The 24,546-nt window shown below is 33.9% G+C and overlaps 2 protein-coding genes across 2 annotated transcripts; one reads left to right on the forward strand and one right to left on the reverse strand.

Moving 5' to 3' along the window:
• Positions 1–6,548: 6,548 nt before the first annotated feature.
• On the reverse strand, positions 6,549–11,165 carry LOC140052204 (multiple epidermal growth factor-like domains protein 10). The gene is made up of 6 exons (XM_072097659.1): positions 11,049–11,165; positions 10,682–10,762; positions 9,993–10,133; positions 8,966–9,069; positions 8,451–8,546; positions 6,549–8,222 (listed from the first exon to the last, which is right to left on the reverse strand). Exons 2-6 carry the CDS (start codon positions 10,759–10,761, stop codon positions 8,200–8,202), a joined length of 444 nt encoding a protein of 147 aa, XP_071953760.1. The 5' UTR covers position 10,762; positions 11,049–11,165; the 3' UTR covers positions 6,549–8,199.
• A 9,785-nt stretch (positions 11,166–20,950) lies between these two features.
• On the forward strand, positions 20,951–23,800 carry LOC140052482 (uncharacterized). The gene has a single exon (XM_072098089.1). It carries the CDS (start codon positions 20,951–20,953, stop codon positions 23,798–23,800), a length of 2,850 nt encoding a protein of 949 aa, XP_071954190.1.
• Positions 23,801–24,546: the final 746 nt, after the last annotated feature.

Raw genomic sequence — 24,546 nt, forward strand, 5'->3', positions numbered from 1 at the left:
ATGGACACTAGCCAGTATGGGTGTATGAACAGTGGCGTATCCAGTAGGGGGCTGGGGGGGCCCGGGCCCCCCTTGATTTCGTTTCCGTCGGCACATCATCGCGGCCGTCGGCAAACAAAGGTGCCGGGGAAAAAAATAAACTATTTATTCTGACAATAATTGAACTGTAAACATAATTCTTTTGAGTGTTTGTTTATTTACATATCATACTGTATCATCATTGATCCCTTCAGATCAACTATTTTTTATTTTCATTACATCTAACGAAACACGTAAAAAAATGTGTAGCACGTACGTACGGCCGTGCGCGGTAGATTGTTTACTCAAAAGTCTTTGACCTTACCCTAAAACCTTGTTTTTGCATGCAGTTGAGCCTCTCATTACCTGGGATTTGTATGTCTTCCTACGCTAAGAGATTATATAGTTCCACATGCCATGTGCTTTTTTGTCTAAGATATATTTATTATAAGTGCCAAAAACCCGTTTTTTCTCTCGATATGAGGCCTTTATTATTCAAAATTTTTAAAGAAAAAGCACATAATATGTGCTTATGGTATATTATACCATAAAAAATATCCATGTATTTCATTTTTGGAACAGAATATTCCGTGAGGCTCAACTACAAAACCACCATTTTGTGATATGATGTCATCGTAAGCCAATCAAAGCTGAGCTTTCTCTCGATTGGCATTGCTCACGTTTGAATGATTTAGGATTCTAGCTGATTTGATTGGTGGATGCGTATCACCCGCAGCGGAATGTTTTCTCTCGCGCGTGTACCATAAATCTCTCTGATCGTTACCACACAAAGTTAGAGCAATGAATTTGTCCGAATTCCGTTAAGTAAACAACTTTATATATTTTATAAGCATTTAATAACATCTTTTATTGATATTTCCAATGGTGATATATAAAATAAATTACTAAAAAACGTAATTATATGTAATTATTTTAACCAAAAATGGCATAGTTAATAGAATTGTCGACTGAGGCCGCAAATTGTTTTACTTCTTTCGTGGCTAAAAACGATCATTTTCGGCGATGTTTTAGACCCTATATTTCGAAAACTACAAATCAGATTTTCCTAATTCTTTCTTTATTGTAATATGAATACAACATACTAACAGATAATGTTGGTTTGGTTTTAATTTTGCATCGTTATCCCATATAAGACAATATGACTATGTAATCCTAGAACATATATTGATCAGAGACGTCGTGTTTGTACAGATAATGACACCAATTTTGTCGGCAAATTGGCAATTCCCGCCCCCTCCCCCCAACTTCAAAATCCTGGATACGCCACTGTGTATGAAAAGATGCTCTACATCCCATCACCTGATTGACATGCTCAACTTTCTTTATAAAGGAACTGATAAGCCGCGCATAACAGGACGCTTGGTTATAACAGATTAACAGATTTCGTTAAAGCATTTGATGATGCAGCAAGTAATGTCTTGCACTTGGTGCCAAATCCTGGATTGTTGATTGAATATGTAACTTTTTCTCTGGAAGGCGCCAAAGAGTCAAGTACCAATCGACTTTGACAGACTGGGAAACCTTATCCTATGGTGTGCCACAAGGTACTAAGCTTAGAGAAACTGTGTTCCGTGCCGCCATCAACGATGCTGTGAAAAAAGCAAATTGTGAAAAGTGGAAGTTCGTTGATGATCTTTCACTGGGTGAGGTAGTTAACTCTAATGCCACGTCAACTTAATAACATGATGTTGATGATTTGGTCGAATGGGCAACCATGAACAAATTTTAATTGAACCTATTAAAATGCAAACAACTTGAATTTTGTTTCATGATGTCGCCACCCCAAATGACACCTATCAACATAAATGGCCGTGAATTAGAAACAGTTAACTATGCAAAAGTACTTGGTGTTTTCATTCAGGATGATTTAAAATTTGATGTCCAGGTTGACCATACTTATACTTAGTAATGGAGGAAGACGTCTACACATGCTTAACCTCTTAAAAAAGTTTGGGATTCCTTATTTTTCCTATGTTAGACCAATTTTCGAGTATGCAATACCAGAATGGCACTCTAGGTTTACTGCTGCGCAGACAAATGCCATAGTGTCCATGTAAAAACGTGCATTTTAGATAATGTTTGGTAAAAATTACCAAGACTACAACACTTCCCTTAAAATTCTGAATATTAAACGACTAGGTGAACGCCGCGAAAATATATGTCGCAAATTTACTTCAGATTGTATTACATCTAATAAATTCAAGGATTGGTTTATTAGAAACCCTGAGCTTTCTGTTAGACTTAGGAAAAGAAAAGAATTTGTTGAGCCCCTATGTAAAACAAACCGATACTATAATAGCCCTATGCTTTATCTTACACGCCTCTTTAATGAGAGATAGACTTTAATTCAGTAAAACTAAAGAAATTTTGTAAAGATGTATAAATAAATTAAACATAATATATGTGAATATGTACAAATAAATATAATCAATTAATAACTCCATAATATCACATTTTTTAACTATATCAAATTTCATAATCTTGTAAATAAATTATCAATTGCCCTATTTCCCTTACTTATTTAATTGAATTTTTAAATGTGTAGATAAATTTTAGCTAAATTTGTATTTTTATGTATTTTTCTTGTGCAATATGTTTAATTCCACTTTTGCTGGTTCCTTGATTTGTACGTGCACTTTATATACTGTTTTATGCCTGTTTTAAATGTTTTTATATTTGTAAGTATCATGTAATTCAGCCATTGGCTGCGATTTTGATATGCAATAAAATGAAATGAAAATATCTTCTTTTCAACGTTAAAAAATGTCAAGAATTTCTAAACATAAACACAAAATAAGAAATGTACATTGAAATTCATACAGGATATAGGCGAGTTTCTTAGAACGAGATGATTTTATACTAATAGAATAGAATATTATTTAAAACAAGGTTATAAAACGAATTTAGCTCACTTGTAATACAAACAAGTACTACTAAGAAGGATGTACACAAAAGATGGTTTGAGCACATTGAGGCCCGTTTTGTACTCCATCATGTTATACAGAACATTAAGACATAATGTGTTTACTTTATTTATGAACAAATTAAGCTAAATACTTTAAATTATTATTACTAACCCATTTGTGTTCAAAGTATGCATATAGTTCCATAAAAATACATTGATAACAACTACAAAAACCAAGTAACGGAGAGCCATTCTGTAGAGTAAGTAAAACGGTTAGGTTAGTTAGGTTCTATTGCAAAATTACTTTTATGTTGTTTTCTATCTAAGCTAAATTAGGTAAGGTTGCAAAACTAAGCTGTGTTTTGTTTTAAGTTCAGTGTTAAGTATTGTTATACTTAAGGACATCATTTTTTAAATACTATAAGATAGAAGATTGATAGTATAAGTCTTTCCTGAGAGTAATGTTTCAATCTTTTATACAATATTGTTTTATTAATATGGTTTTTCATAGTGTGGCTTTATAGGAAGTTATTCTGTGATTACACTGCATCTCCTGACTCTTGTGATCGATACTTTACCTCCTTTCAGAAAGGAATAATGTGTTATAAAGTGTTAATTTGAGTGTTTTAGTTATCAACTGCATTTTATGGTATAGTAATCTAAGTAAACAGAACCGCAGTAAAGGTCTTTAAATTTAATGTTTTATTACATGTTGATGTACTATACTGTTTTGTATAATCTTACTAGTAAATAAAGTTAAGTGGACATAAGGGCAAAAAAAAAAAAAATAGTTTGTTTGCTGTCATCCGCCGCCCCTAATTTCGCCAAAAATTTTGGGCGGAGATAAGAAAAAGTTTTTTTTTTACGTTGAGGGCGCTTTAAAAAAAAAAGTTTTTTTATGATTTTTTTTGACCGAAAAGGTGTAAAAATCGAGTGTGCGAGGATGAAACAATAAAATAATAACGTAGAGTATATTTCGGTGTATAATCGCACTTTTGACACGCAAATTTAACCTCTAAATTAAGGGTGCGTCTTATACACCGAACATAAATGCCTCAACACACAGATATCACCACCTCGTTGGCTAGGCCTGGGCTTTTTAAGGTAAGGCCTAGGCCTATAGTATTAGTATTACTAAAGTCTAAAGAGTAGGCCTAGCCTAGACAGTGTACTAGCGTAACAGCAACCTGCTAGTTTTCAAGGCATTTTAGCGTGATTTTGTACTAAATATGATGAAAAGATTTGTTTATTATGGAGCTGTTTTAGGCGCTCCGATAAAATTTCATTTGTAAACGTTGACGATTGGAATATTATTATAGTTATACGCATGACCGTCGTACCCTCAGCGCGAGCGAGCCCTTCTTGGCAACCACATTGTGTACACAGTATTCGACTAGTATATTCTCCAGTTGATTATAGCATAGACCTAGCGTACACACTTCTAGGATACATAGATACTAATCGAATACGATTGTCCGTGAAAACGTGCGCCTCTCGATAAAAGGATCGAGCGAGGCTAGCCCACATACACGTGCGGTCATGCACTCGATGTTGCGAGTGCGAAACTCATGAATAACAAGTTAGAAAGAACTGACGGAATGGGGGACTTCCCTTCTTGTTGAGGCTGGGCGCGGCCGTCTTATACATCGACGATATACAAAATACCGATATTCTACTCTCAGTTAGGGGGTGCGTCTTATACACAGTGACAGGTGCGACTTATACACCGAAATATACGGTACACTAACTTCTAAAATATTTAATTAGGCCTGCTAACAACGACCTACTGTGTAGTAGGCCTAGCCTAGGCTAGTTTAGACACGGGGCCTAACGCGCCCAAAACAGAATTAAAGTGTGAAACAAATTATGAATAGATGTTTGAGCTCGTTGTTTTATTCAGTGTGTTTTGTTACTCTCAAATTTGCGTACAATTAACAGAGAAATTAACATTTAAAAAAAACAAAAAACAAAAAACTTTTTTCCACCCGCCCTCCCCCCCCCCCCTATCAAAAAAAAAAAAAACTTGACAGCAAACAAACAATTTTTTTTTTAGGCCTAATGTTGTTACACACCCTGAATACTTTTTGATTTTGAGTGGACGTGCACTCCGTTTACTAGTTTAGCTAGTCCGCTAATTACTCATGTTTCTGTTACATATTTTCTTTGTTTATTATTGATTTAGTCTTGTAATTTATGTTATATTTATTTTACTCGAGTGTACTTATATACCCATATCTCATAGCTGTAATTTTTGCCTTTGTGACAATAAAGTTTTATCGTATCGTACAATAATTCCCAGTTTGTACTATTTAATTTTACAATTGAAATGCTATTTACTACATGACGAGATCATCTGCAGTCGCAATGATTTTGGTAAACTTGTGCAGTGTTATAATATAACGTATAATATAACGTCCTTCGTCTACTCCATGGAGAAATAATTTAGTTAACTTACTGTATTACTGTTATTTCTTCATGACTACACGTAATACTCGCGTCAGTCCGAAATACGCAGAATTCTTTAAACTTGAGGACGCTAAACTAATCCAAAACACCTCATCTTGAAAGCGCTATTAATTTACCAAAATACTTCCACTTGATTGCGATATCATATTAATTTTACCAAAACACATTACCTTGAAGGTGCAAACAATTTTCTAAAATTCAAAAAGTTGTCCAAAATACGCGATCTTTAAACAAAAAAGGCAATGTAGGGTCTCTAATACTTTTACAAATTACGTCAACGTTTGGGTGTCAACAATTTTCTAGGGAGCCTTTCCAAATGTTGCCTTTATCGTCAGAACTCAACGTGTATCATATTATGTATATTGTGTATATCAAATAGTATCCTAATATTATAACACGACGTTTCTTCACGTAAAATAAGTACATTTTAGTTTCAAACGAAATACATTCGAAAATAAAAATATTAATGAAGCATTGACGTGTTATGGACAATTCTCGTATTTTGGAAAAAAAATAAAAGCGCCGTCAGATTGACGTATTTTTGTGGAAAATTAATAGCTTCTTCAAGTTGATGTATTTTGGAAAGAATCGCGCATTTATTTATTAGTTTAGCGCCCTCAAGTTAACGTATTTAGGAAAAATAATTCTCACTCACTCTTTTTTTTTAATTAATATTTTTTCTAGAAATCGGTAAAAGAGGGGTTTTTTTAAACTTGAGTTGCTTGTCAATAAGAAATAAAAGCAGAACAATGTTACGGTACTTCTTACTTCTTCCTGACACAAAAGTAGTTAAATTGTCATTAACTTGTTTACATCTTGTTACCAATATTGAAGGACTTTATTTCCTCGTTGGACGGAGTTTCTAAATCCGAGGATATTTATTTAGCATATTGTCTTCCAGCTGAATACGCGTATTTGCTTGGTCTGCTCCTTTTAAAGTAAAATTCACTTGGTAAGTTAATTTCGATAGATAGAATGTATGTGTATTGCCTTCTTTGATTAAAATCGTTTATATTTTTGATAATGATGATTTTTCATTTAAAAGTTCATTTCTTGTACAAAGAAGATTCTGTATTATTAATAATTTTAATATAGCTTGATACTATTTTGAATCTATACCGGATACCAAAAATTACGTCACATTTTGTAGTCTGGTATTATACTGTTTTGTTTTCAAATTAGATTTTTTTGAACATTTTGTGCGTTTATTTCTGTAATAGTATACGAAGCCTATTTACAAGATAAAATGTATTTTTATTGTCACTGTTGAAAAAATACTCTACATTTTTTCCTGATGCTTATACAAACAAGTTCAAAATTAATACATAGGTTAAAGATGTATTGTCCCTTTGACAAAGATTTCGAAAAAAAAGTGGGTCATTTTGAAGTATCATAATAGTTATTAACTTTCACCAAAAATTAGTCGAAAAACAAATCATTTACCTGAAATACAGACGTTTTTTTGTTAAAAAAAACATATCTCATAATTCAACGTGCTTGTTTCGCTACTCTGTAGGCCTATGCATAATCATAAAACTTCCTCGCGAACTGTGTGAAAACACCTTTTCAACCGTGACGAGTTGTAAATAATTCTAATTAGCATCTTGCATAATGCATTCTCGTGGTTTGAAATCTTTGTTTACTTTCGCTCGCATGTAATCAAATTAATTTACCTGTTAGCTACGTAAACTTTTTGTTTTTGGCTCGAATTTTCGACTAAAGTGAACAACTTTAATATTACCTTGATATGGCCAATTTAAATTTAGAATATATTGACTTTCATTTTTTGTGTTTCAAGGGACAATACATCTTTAAAGAACAAACAACGAAAACTGATAAGAGTATAAGAAAAATATGTAAAGATGTAAAACTTCACAAAAATTATAGCATGAGGTATTGCTCTGGATATCATCGGTCAGTTAGCATTATAAATATAAATTGAGTAAGTAAATGAATATTACATCCTACATTTCATACAGTGACATATGAGCCTTTTTAATGCACTTATACATTTTATTTATAATAGTAGCAGTGTGTACAACAACATAAAATGTTAATAAGTCTAAGATCAGCTACACAATACAGAATCTGCAGGGTGAACATAAATGCTTCAGTTACTGATCTGTTACAGAGTTTTATCAAATGTAGGATAAAGGTTAAATATCATACTTCTGGCCATTTAGAACAAATATTAAGTAACACTAAAAATAATTCAATTTAACAATTGAGGTCAAAAATTAATTTTAACAATTTAAAATCGATTCTTTAACCAGCCTGCTTAATATGTTTATAAAATGAAATGTTTACACTTTCCACATGATGTTCAAACGAAAATTAGAATTAGACTTTTGTTAGGAAGTTCCAGTTCCAATACGAATAAAACTCCTATATACTTTTATAAAAACCTACGATTGGAAACGTATACATATACGCTCTTCCAATTGCCCAGATGATTCTTGAAACAGGAACTTTGGCGTAAATAACTGGAATTTGTCAGAATGTACATGCAAGAATACAAACATGATGTAATTATGTAGCCAATTAAAAATCATTACCGAAAGTATGTACAAACTTACTATACCATTGAGTAAAACATTTAAACAAGTTCGATTTACCTAATTTTGCCCTTACATAAATTTATATAGGCCTATATAGATTATTATATTATTACCATTAACATATTAATAGTTGTGGATTACAACTGTGTATATTACCTAAACTTGTGTTTTTATAATCATTATACACACACAATGTATTCAGTGCAGTGACTATCGGGTTGCTTTTCATTTTTATTTTGGAATTAGATCGCCGTCTGAAATATACAAAAATATACAGCTATATACTACTGTAGTCTAAAGTGTGTTGGGTTGGATGAGTTTGAGAGTGCTGGGTGGATAAAGGGAGATTTTCTACGGGGTTAAGACCCCATCACACTCTTTTCTATCCTCAAGTACCTTTCTAACAATTTATAGATCGGCCCAAGGAGTGCGTCATCATGTGGGAGAGAATGAGGCAGTAAGTTTTAATAAAAATGTATTACCCATATTTTCACAAAAATCTCCGAAGTATCCTGGATCACATTCGCAAATGTTGGTATTTGCACAATATCCATGTATGCACCGTGGATTACAAGTTGCTGCAACAGAACAGAAAATCGAAGACTATTTATTGTAAACACTATATAGGCCTATGTTTAAATTTGCAACCCTAGGCTACACTCCCAGAAAACTAGTAGATTTTTTCAGAAACTCTATTATGTTTTGACTCAAATGGATTTTCCGTTTCTTTATTTCGATAAAAATAAAACATTTTTAGTGTAAAAAGGGTATTAGTATTATGTGCAGCATAGTATAACAGCCTATTAAATAATAAGCTAAAACTAATCAAATACTAACGAAATTACTAATTATAATAATGTAAATAGTTGAAGAAACTAGCAGACTAAACCATAAATTTAATCTATGCAGATTTGGTTTTCTACTTAATAAAATATGTAATACAAACCTGTTTAACTCAAAATTCCAAAGATAAAATCTATTTATACAAGTGACTTACGCACGGTACACTCGTTGCTGCCAGGCAATGATCGATACCCATCGCAACATTTGTATTCAGTTTTCCAAGCTTGTTTATACATAGTAGCCCAACGGTATGCTATTCTAATTGAACATAAATAAAGTTGTTAAAGAAGTATAGTCATTTCGGGAATGGAAATGTAACCAACACTAATTAAAATTGTCATGATCATTTCAATAATAAAATATTATTGACATTTCAGCATAGATATAACACGAAAAGATATTAGAAGACTAACAATGTTATCCAAGTATAAAATGAGAGCTGAATTTTTGTGAACAAAACAATCATCGCCTTCAGTAAGCCATGGCCTACACATCTTAATCTATCAACTGATAATGCTATTGACAACATTAATGACGAGAAAGAAAAAGAGGAATTCATGTTAATTTTGGAAATTGTAAGTTCTTCTCCATTTAGTTATTCTTAGAAACACACAATCACTTCTTAAAAAATCATTCTACTAGGATTGAATCTAATAGTGTTTTCACTGAACAAGGTTAAGGACTAAATGCGATATAAGAATTTATAGTTTTATTTGTATACTTGTAAATAATCACTGGTGAATTATTTCACTTTGACCGTGAGATAGGTTTTCCGCGGAAATCAATTTCAAGTTGGTGAATGAGTGACCAACTCAATCAACAACGACGGACTCTGATTCAAAGGACTTCCTATAAACCAGTAATTACTAGCCCTTAAAAAGTTGAAAAGCACCGTTCAATTTCACTCTCTATTGACCAAACCTATTACAACGCAACCCCTGAATTAAGATTTCCTAGACCTAAAGCAGTTCGCTTACACAAACTTCACTGTATGTTAAAATAGCTGAAAGTACTGTACGTTTAAAAAAAAAAAAATAGCACGGCACTTGTGCTGCGTATGACGCCCATAAAGTAGCATTACTCCACCGTCTAATGTCAAGTAACAATTTTGCTAAATTAGTTTCATTTTAACAAAACAGGTACTGATATGCAATGTTCACAATATTTCTATTTCTACCTACCTACAACGCGTTATATAACGCGTACAACGTCTCCCTAAGAAGGGATGAGGACCAGAACTACAGATCGGGTAAGGTTGACAGTATGACTGAGAGCCACAATACGATACGACGATAGATACCTGGGTCAAACATACGTTTTCCCTTAAGAATAAAATGATTCATAATTACGTTAATTCAGTTGTCATTGTTTTAAGGGAAAGAAAAAGGCATTTCACTTTATATTTTTCTAAGTACACACTTACATTATATATTAAATGCATTATTAACATTATTAACACAAATTAAAACAAAGATGATAATTTACAGTCCCATATTGTCCCACTGAAAAAACATTGTTAAAACTTTGTTGAATGATACGGCAATTTTGATGCCAAGTAACAGCTATTCCATTTTAGCCAAAAATTATTTACCTGATAAAGCTGTAATTTAAGAAGAATAGTAAACAAGAAGCCTATTTTCTAGAAATCAATGGGGTTTTTGTTGACTTTTACTGTGTATCTGGTCTTTTATAAATGAAATCGTTTTTGCCAAACGGAAAAAACTTCATTGAAACTAGTAATACTAATCAAAATTTGATTGTATTTATTATAAATGTTCATGTTTTTGGTGATAAAAATGACGATTATAAACACACAAATTGAATAATAAAATGAATTAGCATAAGTACCTGAGTACACCACGAAACTTACCCATTTGGATCTAAAGTGTGCGCATACTTCCATAAAAGTACATTGAAAATAACTACACAAACCAGATTATGGAGTTCCATTCTGTAAAAAAGGGTCATCATATTGATAATTGTTATGTTTTTCTGAAAGATGGTAATTGTATGACAATAATTCCAATTTGTTTGTTTGCCGAATAGGACTAGATATTAATGTTCAAAATAAAAATACGGTACACCATTACTTTAAAACCCTGTAAAAAAATTTACAAAATGTTGAAATACAAATGTCTAATCACAATTTATTGAGAATGAATGGGCAAAGTTTCAATTAGAATACTATAATTATTTTCAAAAATGTTGAAGGAGTAATAGAGAACCAATAAACTTACGCTAAGCGTGATAGACGTCACTTGTGTTCCTGGTATAAGATAGAATGAAGTAAAATTTGAGACTATAAAGAGTGTATACACTGTTCATACAATGTAAACGTATAACAATAACTCGTGAACAACAAGATTTGAATAACATGTACCACGAAGTATCTTGGCACCATCTTCGAATAATGGTTGCTTTATTTTTTCTATTACAAAGCATTTCTCATTGTAAATGAGAAAGGTAAATAATGCTTAGTTTCGCATCATTTCCTGCATTAAATTTGTATTGTTATAAAAACTTGAGTACTCTTGCTATTGCTAAGGTTAAATGATAACATTCTACCATGAGGAATGCGCCTACCAATACAAAGAATAGGATTATTTCAACAGGTCTCAATAAGTGCGTTGCGCCATTGTAATTCTTAAAACTTTTATTCAATATAATTTATTATTAATAAAACAGGGTAAATTCCAGCTTGTTTATGAGAGATTGACATTTTTATTTAAATAGTCACAGTGGATTTTAATAAATAACTAGAGGGTACTCCAAGAGTACAAACCTCCGCCTACTGTAAAATTCCCCTACATAAAATGCCCCGTGAATATTTTTTGTTATTACTTCTAAGTGTAAATATGTTAACTGCACACTACAAAGTGTAATGGTTATGTATCCAGCCTCTCACATTTGAGATCGCTGGTTCAAGTCCCACTGAGGTTTTTGTTTTTTTATTATTATTATTATTTTTTTTTTTTTTGAGTTTTTTGTGGACCTTGATCTTTGACCCTGACCCTTCAAAATTTAACCACAATTATATGATGTGTCATTGATCATTGTGGCTAAGTTTGGTGAGAATCGGATAAAAACTGTGGTCTCTAGGCAGTAAAATAGTTTTTTGTTAGTTGTGACCTTGACCTATGACCTTTTCTCCTCAAATTCGAACTTATCCGAGCTTTTGGGGCATAGATCATTGTTGCCAAATTTGGTGAGAATCGGATAAAAACTGTGGCCTCCAGGCTGTTCACAAACACACCCACAGGGGTGAAAATATAACCTCCTTGGCGGAGGTAATAATAAAAGTTAATAATAACTCTTATAACACTAGAAAGCCTCTCCGAGAGTGCATACCTCCGCCTACTGTAAAATTCTCCTATATATTTGTGTGTGTCTTAATGCTGTTTGTGATTTAGGCTAATTTCATTACAAGCATGTGTAGCCTATGCGAGTTTGGTGTAATGGTTTGTAACAGGCCTTTCAATTAACAATAGCTTCAGTTGACTAACAAAAGAACAGCAACGCGAAAATCAAACGAGTGAATTTGAAAAGAAATAGGTTTTTTAAACTACTCGCATCAAAAAACGTGCACAATAAATCAAATTATGTTTTAAAATTACAAATCACAAATTATAACTCTGGCCTCTTGTTCAAAAATGAAGTTTTTTGGACAAGTAATTCTCGAGGAAATGCAATTTCAGTTTACTTGTTACTTTAAGACTAGCAGGTCTGAAAAAGTATACTAAAAAGTGGTCCAGAATTGGGACTGTGGTCCCAAATGGTCCCAAAATTTAATGGAATGGTCCTTGACCACATATCTATCTGTCTATTCATTTTGGTAAAGATCTTTTAATTAATTTTTGATTAATCCTGCTAACAAACAAACAAACAAACAAACAAACAAATGAAAGCACTCAGAAACTGAGTGAAGTACTTGGCAAAATATATCCACTGACTCGGAGAATGTTGAAAGATACATTTTTTTGCTTTAGGTATTAGCTTTACATGGTTAAAATATTGCTGGGGTTAATAATTTGTTTAAATAATTTTTTGATACAAACAATTCCTAAAATCAAGATTGACCAGAATAATGATCGAGGAGTGTCTTGAAGCTGCGCCGATTTGTGGCGCCTCTGCCTTAACCCATGTAGTAAGCTTAACCGCTTGACCAGTCGACTAATGTTTTGGTCCATATCAAAGAATATGTCAATGTTAAAAAAACACAGAATGCGTGCTATTTAACATATCGTACGGAAGATAAGCTTTTGAGACATGACCAATATATCAGTTTTCCTGAAATCAATAGGCATGTTCTGTAAGTATATACCTATGTACAGAATGAAATAAGAAAGGACACACGCTAGTACAGTACTAAAAAAACTACTTATCAACTAACAATAGTTTAATTTGAATAACAATAGAACAGCACCGCGAAAAACAAACGGGTGAATTTGAAAAGAAATAGGTTTTTTAAAACTACTCGTATCAATAAACCTGTACATTAAATCAAATTATGTTTTAAAAATTACAAATCACAGTTAATAACTCTCGCCTCGTGTACAAAAATGATGTTTTTTGGACTAGTAGTTCTCGAGAAAATGCAATTTCAGTACACTTGTTACTTTAAGATTGCTCGCCGGCTTTTAAAAATTGTCTCCTATCTTTTAACACTAGCCGGTCTGACAATTTTTTTGTTATTCGTGAAGTTATTAATAAACCAATTTAGTTGATTTTCAATAGGCATGGTCTGAAGGTATATACCTATCTACACCCAAACATTCAGAACGATAACTTGAAAACTGTAGGCGCTATCGTGCTAACAAACAAATAAACAAACAAACAGACAAACATACATACATACATACATACATACATACAAACATACAAACAAAGTGAATACTATACTTGGCAAAATTCTTTTTTGCCAAGTAACAAACATACAAACAAACAAACATACATACAAACAAACAAAGTGAATACTATACTTGGCAAAATTCGTTTTTGCCATGTAACAAACAAACATACATACAAACATACATACATACAAACAAACAAAGTGAATACTATACTTGGCAAAATTCTTTTTGCCAAATAACAAACACACGCTACCGATTACATATACCTCCTTGGCGGAGGTAAATAACTCTAATAATAATGATAATGATAATAACGACATGTATCTTCTTAACAGATATATAGTAGAGGCTATATATGGTTTGACCTTGAAAAAATTCTAATAAAAGGTCTTTTGGTATTTTCTTGTAGCTTTAGGTGTGAATAATTACCAAAAAAATTTTGCAGCCTTCTAGTTGCTGCGTTAGTGAGATATTGAGGGTCAAAGGTCAGTGACCTTTTTGTGGCATTTGATGGCGCATAACTCCTCAACTCCTGGGTTTAAAAAGACAAATGTGGTTTCTACATCTATGTTTTAGTGGTCAAACAACAAAATAAAGTTTTTGCAAATTTCGGGTTACTTGTGCCATTGGTCAGATAGTCGGGTCAAAGGTCATTGACCTTTATTCATTAATAACTACTGCTAGTGTAGGACCTGAGTAAGATTTGTATGCATTCAATTTAGGAGAGAATATCTCAACTGTTATAGGATAATTTGACCCCAAGGAACAATATGGGATATGTGTCAAATTCGTTATCTGGGGCGAAAATGCCCAAAATCGGGGTCAAGGGTTAGAAATGTGTGGTTCTTATATCTCGACAACCACTTGTCATACAGATTTGCTTTTGGTGTCAAATTGTTCAAAATATACATATTTATATTCGGGCTAACACAACTTTTACCCAAAAAATGACCGGAAATGCTTTTACTGACCTTTGACCAAAAAACACATTTTCGGGTTAAATTATTATTTAAAATGTCAATGGACACACTGTATGGTATCCAATGAAAGCATATACAATATGCTACCCATTGCTACCCAACTTGTATTGAACATTTTTTAATTAGGAATCTAATCTTATGGAAAATGTGCCTAATTTGATTACTTTTATACAAAAAATGAATATTTAGTAGCGTAATTGTTGTGCTTATTTATATAATGTTAAATAATTTTAAATAAGTGTTTGGATGAACTATTTGGTATCAAATAAAAGCCCATACAATATTCTATCCATTGCTATCCAACTTGTAATACAAATCTGTAATTATGATGCTACTTTGGTGAAAAATGTGCATATTTTATTGCTTTTTGACAAAAATGGGTATACATTACCAGATAATTTATTTTGGTTTATTTACGATATTAAATAATTCAAATGTTTGAAAAGACATATTTGGTATCAAAGGAAAGCACATATATGCTACCTAACTTGTATTTAATTATGTGATGTTATTTTTGGAAAATATGCATATATTTTATTAAATTTAGACAAAAATGAGTATAAATTAATGTAAGTTTATTTTGGGTGAAATAATTCTAGCGTTGTAATGAAATATTTGGTATAAAAAAGAAAAGAATTAGTTGTAGTTTATTAAGTTCTTTATTTGGTAGACCAAACAAAATGGCATTGCAGTAGTCTAACCGTGATGTTATTAGTGCATGGACAAGTTTAATAAGCGAGGAGTGGGTTAAGGATTTGCGAATTGATCTTATGTTACGAAGGTGGTAGGTATCCGATTTACTAATGTTGTTGATATGTCTGGACATAATCATTGCTGAGTCAAATACAACTCCGATATATCTAACCTCCAACGATGATGTGATTGATGTTTCTAGCAATGGCCAATTTCTTGAAGTGTTTTGAATGAATAAATAAGATTTCTGTTTTACCAGGGTTAAAAAGAGCATGTTTTTAGTTAGCCAATCCTGAACATCAACAACACAAGCTTCGATAACCGACTTCGCCTTATTAAACTCTGCTGAATTAAAGCTGATGTATCATCTGCGTACACATGATATTGGACACAATGTCTCTTAATGATATCACTCATGGGCGAGGTGTAAACTAAAAACAATACTGGACCCAGTATTGATCCTTGAGGAACACCGCATTTCAGGTCGATAGAGGTGGATTTGACATTACCAATCTGGACCTGTTGCTTCCTAGAAGACAAATATGACTTGAACTAATTTAGAGCAGATCCACGGATACCAATAGATGAGAGTCTTGCAATAATAATGGAATAGTCCATGGTATCAGAAGCTGCCGACAGGTCGAGGTACACAGAAAAAAGACAATTACCTTTATCCAGAGCTGAAATAATATCATTATGCACCTTGAGAATGGCTGACTCTGTACTGTGGCGCTTTCTATATGCTGATTGAAGAGGGTCGAACAGATTATTGTCGTCAAGAAAATGTATGAGATCTAAAGCAACGCATTTCTCAAGGATCTTAGATAAGAAAGCGACATTAGAAATAGATCGAAAATTTGCCATGCAAGTATGTGAAGGCGTCTTTAAAATAAGTGTAACTAGACCCAACTTCAAATCATCAGGAAAGGTCGTACCAGTTGATAAAGATAAATTAATAATTCTAAAAGTCAATTATGCACATTTTCCATAAAGTTATATTCCTAATTAAAAATGTTTAATACAAGTTGGATAGCAATGGGTAGCATATTGTATATGCTTTCATTTTATACCATACAGTGTGTCCATTGACATTTTATGGAATAATTTAACCCGAAAATGTGTTTTTTTGGTCATTTTTTGGTCAAAGGTCAGTAAAAGCATTTCCGGTAATTTTTTGGGGTAAAAGTTGTGTTAGACTGAATATAAATATGTATATTCTGAACAATTTGACACCAAAAGCAAATCTGTATGACAAGTGGTTGTCGAGATATAAGAACCACACATTTCTAACCTTTGACCCCGATTTTGGGCATGTTCGCCCCAGATAACGAATTTGGCACATATCCCATGTTGTTCCTTGGGGTCTAATTATCCTATAACAGTTGAGATATTCTCTCCTAAACTAAATGCATACAAATCTTACCAAGGTCCTAGACTAGCAGTAGTTATTAATGAATAAAGGTCAATGACCTTTGACCCGACTATCTGACCAATGGCACAAGTAACCCGAAATTTGCAACAACTTTATTTTGTTGTTTGACCACTAAAACATAGATGTAGGCAAAACATTTGTCTTTTTAAACCCAGGAGTTGAGGAGTTATGAGCCATCAAATGCCACAAAAAGGTCACTGACCTTTGACCCTCAATATCTCACTAACGCAGCAACTAGAAGGCTGCAAAAATTTTTTGGTATTTATTCACACCTAAAGCTACAAGAAAATACCAAAAGACCTTTTATTAGAATTTTTTCAAGGTTACATAGGATAAATGTCACATATAGCCTGTACTAATAAGAGTTTCCTGGTAAGAATAATTAGAACAAGGCCATATACATGGCTGCAGTCTAGTCGCGTGCTCAAGTTAGTGTTTACCGACCGACCGACCAACCGACCGAAATTGCTGAACATGTTTAAAAATGTTGAAAATGTTTAAAAACATTTATATTTTTTTAATTTAAACGTTCGTAGCCTGTCACTTTTGACGTGCTATAACGTAATTTCGAGTTGTAAAACAGTGCGCGTGCAAAAATTTGCGCACTCATTGCAATTTTTTAAACGCTTAAAATTACCTGAAACGTACTTTAATTTCATCGAAAATAGATTTGATAATTCTTAAAATTTTAAGCGCATGCGTTATATGCGCTACGCACGTAATTGTATTGCCATATGATGAAATGTGACCTGAAATTTATGAGTACCAAATTGTATTTAATTGTGATTCATGCTTGTGAAGATTACAAACGTGATTACGTTAAATCGTGCGTAGACCGCGTAATTTTTGATTGCGCACCGTGAAAAACATAACCACATCGAGTACTGGCCATAAGGAATATACTCTGAAAAATTTACTTAGCTAGATGAAACTGATATCAAGATAAGGCCATATACAAGTTAGTGTTTACCGACCGACCAACCGATCGACCAACCGACCAACCGACCGACATAGTGAGCTGTAGAGTCGCGTTACAGGCGACTAAAAATAGAGCGCTAGATGCTCCGAAATTGATCTTAATATCAGGCTATAATGTTTGGTAGAAGATAGGCCTGATTTTAGATACTAGATGGGAGCAAGAGAAGCGAGCTCACCCTCTAGTATCAGAAGTGTAGACGATGGTTCTCGGAATGATAATGATTCGGGTAAAGTGATGTTTCATTGGGGAGGTGTTAAGCGTTTATTCAAATAAATACCATCCTAATTGGTATAATTAATTACTTAGTTTAAACTAAGCAATTTAGTTAATTTCTTTTGAAACTAACTTCCGCGACACAGTGGGCCGTTTTTGCCTAAGAAGGAAGACGTTTTATCCCAGTGGCCGTATTCCCTACGGTGGCCCACAACTGTCACGCACACTATAACACCAAGAGTTACTAAGACTAAGAGTTAAGAGTTAAGGGATTCACTTACCTAATTTAAGGATACAACTTAAGTGTAAAAATCATCATAAATATTCATGAGTTATCCCATTGTCCAACCACAGAGGATTGAATTCTTATTTGGCCCAATCACTTTCCTCTCTAAAAGAAATTTGTATATTTAAAAAGAGAGAGGGGATTAGGGAGACGCGGGGACGAATGGAGAGGAAAAAAGAAGTAAGTGTGACGCGTCGATGATCAATAAAAAGAAAATGGCAGTCAAAACAAAAACAAATAAATGAATATAGGCCTAGGCCTAGGCCTAGACTAATTATATGATGAGTATAAAAAAAAATAGGTATAGATGCTACTAACAAAAAACTTTTGTGTTGGCCTAAACCTGTATTGAGGCATATGAATGCTAGGCTGGTTACTGGGCAAAACAAGCCTATCTACCTAAAAACTGGAGCTAGGCCTAGGGCGGGGCCTAGGCCTATATTTCTATTACAAAGAAATAGGCAGTCAAAAAAAAAAAAAATTAATTAATATATAGGCCCAGATTAATATGTATGGTGAGGAAAAGAAAAATAGGTCAGATGCTACTATCAAACCAAACATATGGATCCTAGGCTGGTTACTGGGCAGACCAACTAGCATCTCTACCTAGCCTAGCCCGGGATATCTACAAGTAGGCATAGCACTCGCACATACAGAATCGTCAGCACAACCAAGGTACTGAATAGATAAGGAACTTTTAAGGGACCTATGAGGTCCGTTAAAAGTTAAGGCGAATATAGACCAAGTTAAGGGTTTCCCTTAACCTTAAACCCTTTGTGAATACCACTTAAGTGGTTTCTTGATTTAAGGGACATTCATAGGATTTAAGGGAAATATCTCACTTAAGTGTGATTGGTGAATACGGCCACATGGTCCTAACGGGACACAGATAGCCCATTTATTTCTGCTTGATAAAGTTTCTTTGTCTTTATTATATTATAGTTTACCACAAAAAAAAACAAAGAAGTGTAATGCTTTAATCAATTTAAATGTGATCCAAAATGTTACTACACATTCAAAAGCTGTAAATATGTATCAAGTTTAACAAATACAAATTTCTTACTACAATCTATTGTGAAAAATATATCATTTTAATTATTGTTATTTTATTATTATTATTCATTCATTATTCATTATTTTTCATGTTAATGTCCTGTTTAAGTGTATTAGTGTAGTGAGAGTCTCTAATGTTCAACCATCGTTAAATATTGTTGAAATAAAAATAAATAAATAGATGAACTTACAAATAGGCCTAATCTATTGTTAAATGAGTAGTTTAATATATAACCATTAAACGTTAACGACCACCATATAAGAGGAAATGAAGTGAATTTTGTCCTAGAATATAAAGTAGTGTATACACTGTTCATACAATGTAAACGTATACAATAATCCGTTAACAATGCTACAATTTAAATAGCATGTACCTCGAAGTGTCTTGGCACCAGCTTCGAATAAGGATCGCTTTATTTTCTAATACAATGCATTTCTCAGTATAAATGAGAAAGGTAAATAATCATTTCCTGGATTTAAACGAGTATTGCTTTTAAATTCAAAGTTCTCAATTTTACCCCGAGTAATGCCTCTAGCAATTTCAAAATTATTTCAATAACACCACTGTAATGTTTTATTCACTTATTCAGCATAATTCATTAATAATAAAACAGGGTAAATCCCAGCTTGTTTTCGTGAGATTGGAATTTTTTTTTAAATAGTCATAGCACAGTGGGGTGTAATGGTGTATTTATAATAACTTTATTGTAATTCTGGTGATTTAAATCGGTTGAATGTTTTTCACTTTTCACCTTTCGCATTCTAAACATAAATCAAATTAGTAGGACCATATTCCTCTGTAATCAACATATCGAAGGCGTGTGGCGTAGTGTGTTGGACGTTGGACATAAAGGTTCTCTACTTTGACGTTGATCGTGAGATCGAGATTCGAATCCAACTCTCGTTGCATTGCTTGTGTCATTGGGCAAGATACTTTACTTACGTTTGCCTTTCTCCACCCAGGTGTATAAATTTGTAGCCGGTTAGATCAAGACACAATTTTGCGCTGATTACTATCTGCATTATGGGAGTATGTTTCCATATGTGTTTGATCCCAAAAAAATGACGATTATTATTATTATTATTATTATTATTATTGTGTTACGTGTGACGAGAGTCAGGTGTCACATGTCGCATGCATCAAGTCGTCGGTGGTCAAGTGGACGAATCAGAATGGAGCATGGTGGTGCGCGGTATTTTGGAAAGCTGTGCTGGGTGTGGGATACAAAGAAGGGAGTCACTCAGGAGACAGGGCCAGCTAAGGACGCTTGCGGTTAGAACTGTGCTTGAGACTGGAAGCGAGGCAGGACGATAAGAATGGGGAGGTTGTGATGTGTACGGATGGCCAGGCAAACCAACCACTCGGTATCATACGTATCTATAATTGTGTTGTTATGTATTTTGTGCTTCGTGAAAGGAAATAAATGGAGCTCGTGCTCTTTGCATAATACTCTGAGTGTCGACAATTGTTTGTTCCAAGCCTCGTTGTTGCTATTTATTTAGGTATTTCGGCCTAGGCCAAAAGTGGCCGTAACAGAAATTGGGGGCTCGTCCGGGATGCTCCGGGAAAACCGGAGTTATCGGACTCACTCGGGGTTTGGAACAAACAATCACTGCTACACTATTGTAATTTTTTTTAACCATTTGTTTATAATGGAGTTTGAGGCTGAAAAATACCTTGCAGAGTGTGTTTCCTGGGAAAAATTTAATACGTTAAAAAAGCCAGATTTGTTGGCGTTGGGAAGGTATTTTGATCTGCATTTAAAACAGTCTACGAGAAAACAAGTTGTTAAAAATAAATTAATTGAAACCCTTGTAAGAGAAGAATACTTAGAAGAATCATGTTTAAAGGAAGTGATTGTGGTTGAGGAAGTAGAGAGTGAAGCTGTAAAATTAAAAGAATTAGAGTTACAAATGGCTAAGATGGAAATTGATAAAGAGAGAATGATGATGGAAATGGAAATGGAGAGGGCAAAGCAAAAAGCAGATGTAGAGTTAGAGCTTGCGAAATTGCAGTACCAAATTGAAAGAGACATTATTGAGAGAGAGAGAGAAGGAAAAGTAAATGTTGCTAGTGCGCCTAATGCTTTCGATGCGTCTAAACACATTAGGCTTGTTCCAAAATTTCAGGAAACCGAAGTTGATAAATATTTTCAACACTTTGAAAAAATTGCGTACAGTATGAAGTGGCCGAAAGAAAAGTGGACCCTTCTGTTACAGAGTGTTTTCATAGGGAAAGCACGTGAAATTTATTCGGCTCTACCCCTTCATGAATGTAGTGATTATGAAATAGTGAAGAAAGCAGTGCTCAGTGCTTACGAACTTGTGCCAGAAGCTTATCGACAAAGATTTAGAGATGCGAGGATACAGTGTGAACAAACGCATGTGAAGTTTGCCAGAGTTAAAGAGCAAATGTTTGATAGATGGGTTAGTTCTAAAGATGTAGAATTGAATTATGATAATTTAAAGCAAATGATGTTAATAGAAGAATTTAAAAGGTGCATTCATGTTGATATTAAAATTCACCTTGATGAACGTAAAATTGATACATTGAAAGACGCAGCAGTATATGCCGATGACTATGCATTGACTCATAAATTAAGTGCGATAAACATAAATAATCCTAACCATGAGGATAAACCACGTGATTACAAACGGGTATCTGATACTAAGAGACAGAGTCCGTTTAAGAGTAAGCGTTGGGATAAGCCTAAGGTATTAACATGTTACCATTGCAAAAAACCAGGACATGTTATGTCTCAATGTTATTTTCTCAAACGTAACTCAAGTAACAAATCTTTTCTTCCAGTAGGATGTGCTACATTAAAAGGGGACACCAACAACATTTCAAAAGTAAATAAGCAAATTGAATGTAATAAAACTAATGAAAATTTTGCACCATTTATGTCAGAGGCACGGGTATCGCTTAAAGGTGATGATTGCTTTAAACGCATTAGGGTCATGCGAGATACATGCTGTGCCCAATCTATGATGTTGGAAGGAGCTCTTTCTTTCGGTAAAAGTAGTTCTACGAGTATGACCGCGTTAATTCGAGGTGTGGGGATGAATGTTATTAATGTCCCGTTACACAAAGTAATAATTGATTCTGAATTAGTTAAAGGGGAAGCGATAATAGGTGTTGTACCGGAGCTTCCAGTAAAGGGAATTGATATGCTTTTGGGTAATGATTTGGCTGGCGGTAGGGTGTTACCTGAATTAATGATTAACGATAATTTAACTCGCACACTACAAGAGTCTAATGTGCTATGTGAAACTGGTACGCCCGACAATGATTGGGAATACCCCGCCTGCGCTGTAACACGTGCAATGACACAGAAAATTGAAGATAGAATGTCCGATAACGATGGATTAGATTTAGAGGGGACATTCATGTCAAATCTAGAATTTTATAACCCAGGTGAAGATATCAAAAAGACAAAGTGCGACACTTCCGTAAATGTAGGGTCAGGTGAACCCAAAAGTAGAAAAAGAGAGCCTTTAAGTACAGAAATGTTGATCAAGGAACAAGAAGATGATTCATTTATACAGAAATTGGGGTCTAGGGTGTTACCTAAGGAGGAGGCGGCAAAACTACCGGTCTGCTTCTATAAAGAAAATAACGTTGTTATGAGAAAATGGAGGCCACGTCATGCACAGGTACATGATGTGTGGGCTGTGGTACATCAAATTGTAGTCCCGAAAGTCTATCACGACGATGTAATAGGCATAGCCCATGACAACTCTATGTCAGGGCACTTGGGTGTTAGAAAAACACATGATAAAATTATTCAACATTTCTGGTGGCCATCTCTTAAAAAGGAAGTATCACGCTATTGCCGTTTGTGCCACATATGCCAGGTTGTGGGAAAGCCAAATAAGAAAATTCCGGTAGCACCGCTTAAGCCAATACCCGCTTTTGGGGAACCATTCAGCAAAGTTATGATAGATTGCGTTGGTCCATTGCCAAAAACAAAGTCCGGAAATCAATATCTCCTTACTATTATGTGCTGCTCTACGCGTTTTCCCGAAGCAGTCCCACTTAGAAATATTAATGCAGCAACGGTAGTCAAAGCTTTAATTAAATTCTTCACATTAGTTGGTTTGCCTACATCAATTCAATCTGACCAGGGCACTAATTTTAAATCAGGGTTATTCCAACAAATTATGTTACAATTGGGCATAGAGCAATCAACATCTAGTGCGTATCACCCAGAGTCTCAAGGTGCTATAGAAAGATTTCACCAAACGTTAAAAAACATGTTAAGGGCATATTGTGTAGAGTTTCAAAGGGAATGGGACGAAGGGGTACATTTAGTTCTTTTTGCAGCCAGAGAATCTGTACAAGAAACATTAGGTTTCAGCCCATTTCAGTTGGTCTTCGGTCACTCCGTGCTGAAAGACAAGTGGCTCCAAGGAGAACTAAATAATGTAAATTTATTGGATTATGTATGTGACTTTAGGCATAAACTTAACAGGGCGACCGTCATTGCTAAAGCAATTTAGTAAAAGCACAAACTAAGATGAAAACTTGGTATGATAAAAATGCAAAAAGCAGGGTTTTTAAACCTGGGGACAAAGTTTTGACGTTGTTTCCCATTCAGGGGAGCCCAATGCAAGCGCGATTTCACGGTCCATACGAAATCGACTCAAAAATAAATGATCTAAATTATGTCATAAATACACCAGGGAGACGGAAGAGTAGACAATTATGTCACTGTAAGACACAAAAAAGAATACACTGCGTCCTCACTGTTGTTATACGACTCAATCTCAAACTTTAATGCAACGTAAAATATGGTACACACGAAACATTAATTTGTATGGTATTTGGTTCGAAATCTGTAAGATATAATAATAACTCGCAAGTTAAGCAATTGCTATAGCGCCATCTATAATGGAAATCACTCAAGCGTGACGACCGATCTACGCTACAATCAGTACGATCGGACAAAATGAATACGCTATAAATAACTAAACTATAGGAATACCGTCAGCGGTGGTTCTAAACAATGTAACTAACCACATAACACATGAAATATAAACAATATGATTATCAAATTCTATGTTAATAAATCCAGGTGATCTGTAAATATATCTACGTACGTTAACATGTTATTTCTGTATACTAGCTATCATTATACAAGTTTGCGTACGTAACATTTACACAAGATGGATGCCAAAGGCGAAAACTACATGCATCCTCATCAACACTTATGCATAAACTAATTATAAATATTATAACAGTATAA

Source organism: Antedon mediterranea, chromosome 6, assembly GCF_964355755.1.
Source record: "Antedon mediterranea chromosome 6, ecAntMedi1.1, whole genome shotgun sequence".
In the NCBI taxonomy this organism is placed as follows: domain Eukaryota; kingdom Metazoa; phylum Echinodermata; class Crinoidea; order Comatulida; family Antedonidae; genus Antedon; species Antedon mediterranea.

Excerpts from the sequence above, each read along its gene's own strand:
- LOC140052482 (XM_072098089.1), top strand. The coding sequence starts at position 20,951 with ATGGAGTTTGAGGCTGAAAAATACCTTGCAGAGTGTGTTTCCTGGGAA.
- LOC140052204 (XM_072097659.1), bottom strand. The coding sequence starts at position 10,761 with ATGGAACTCCATAATCTGGTTTGTGTAGTTATTTTCAATGTACTTTTA. Across the intron at positions 10,134-10,681 it reads CACACTTTAGATCCAAATGG|GGAAAACGTATGTTTGACCC; the intron begins GTAAGTTTCGTG and ends TTTATTCTTAAG. Across the intron at positions 8,547-8,965 it reads CAGCAACGAGTGTACCGTGC|CAACTTGTAATCCACGGTGC; the intron begins GTAAGTCACTTG and ends GTTCTGTTGCAG.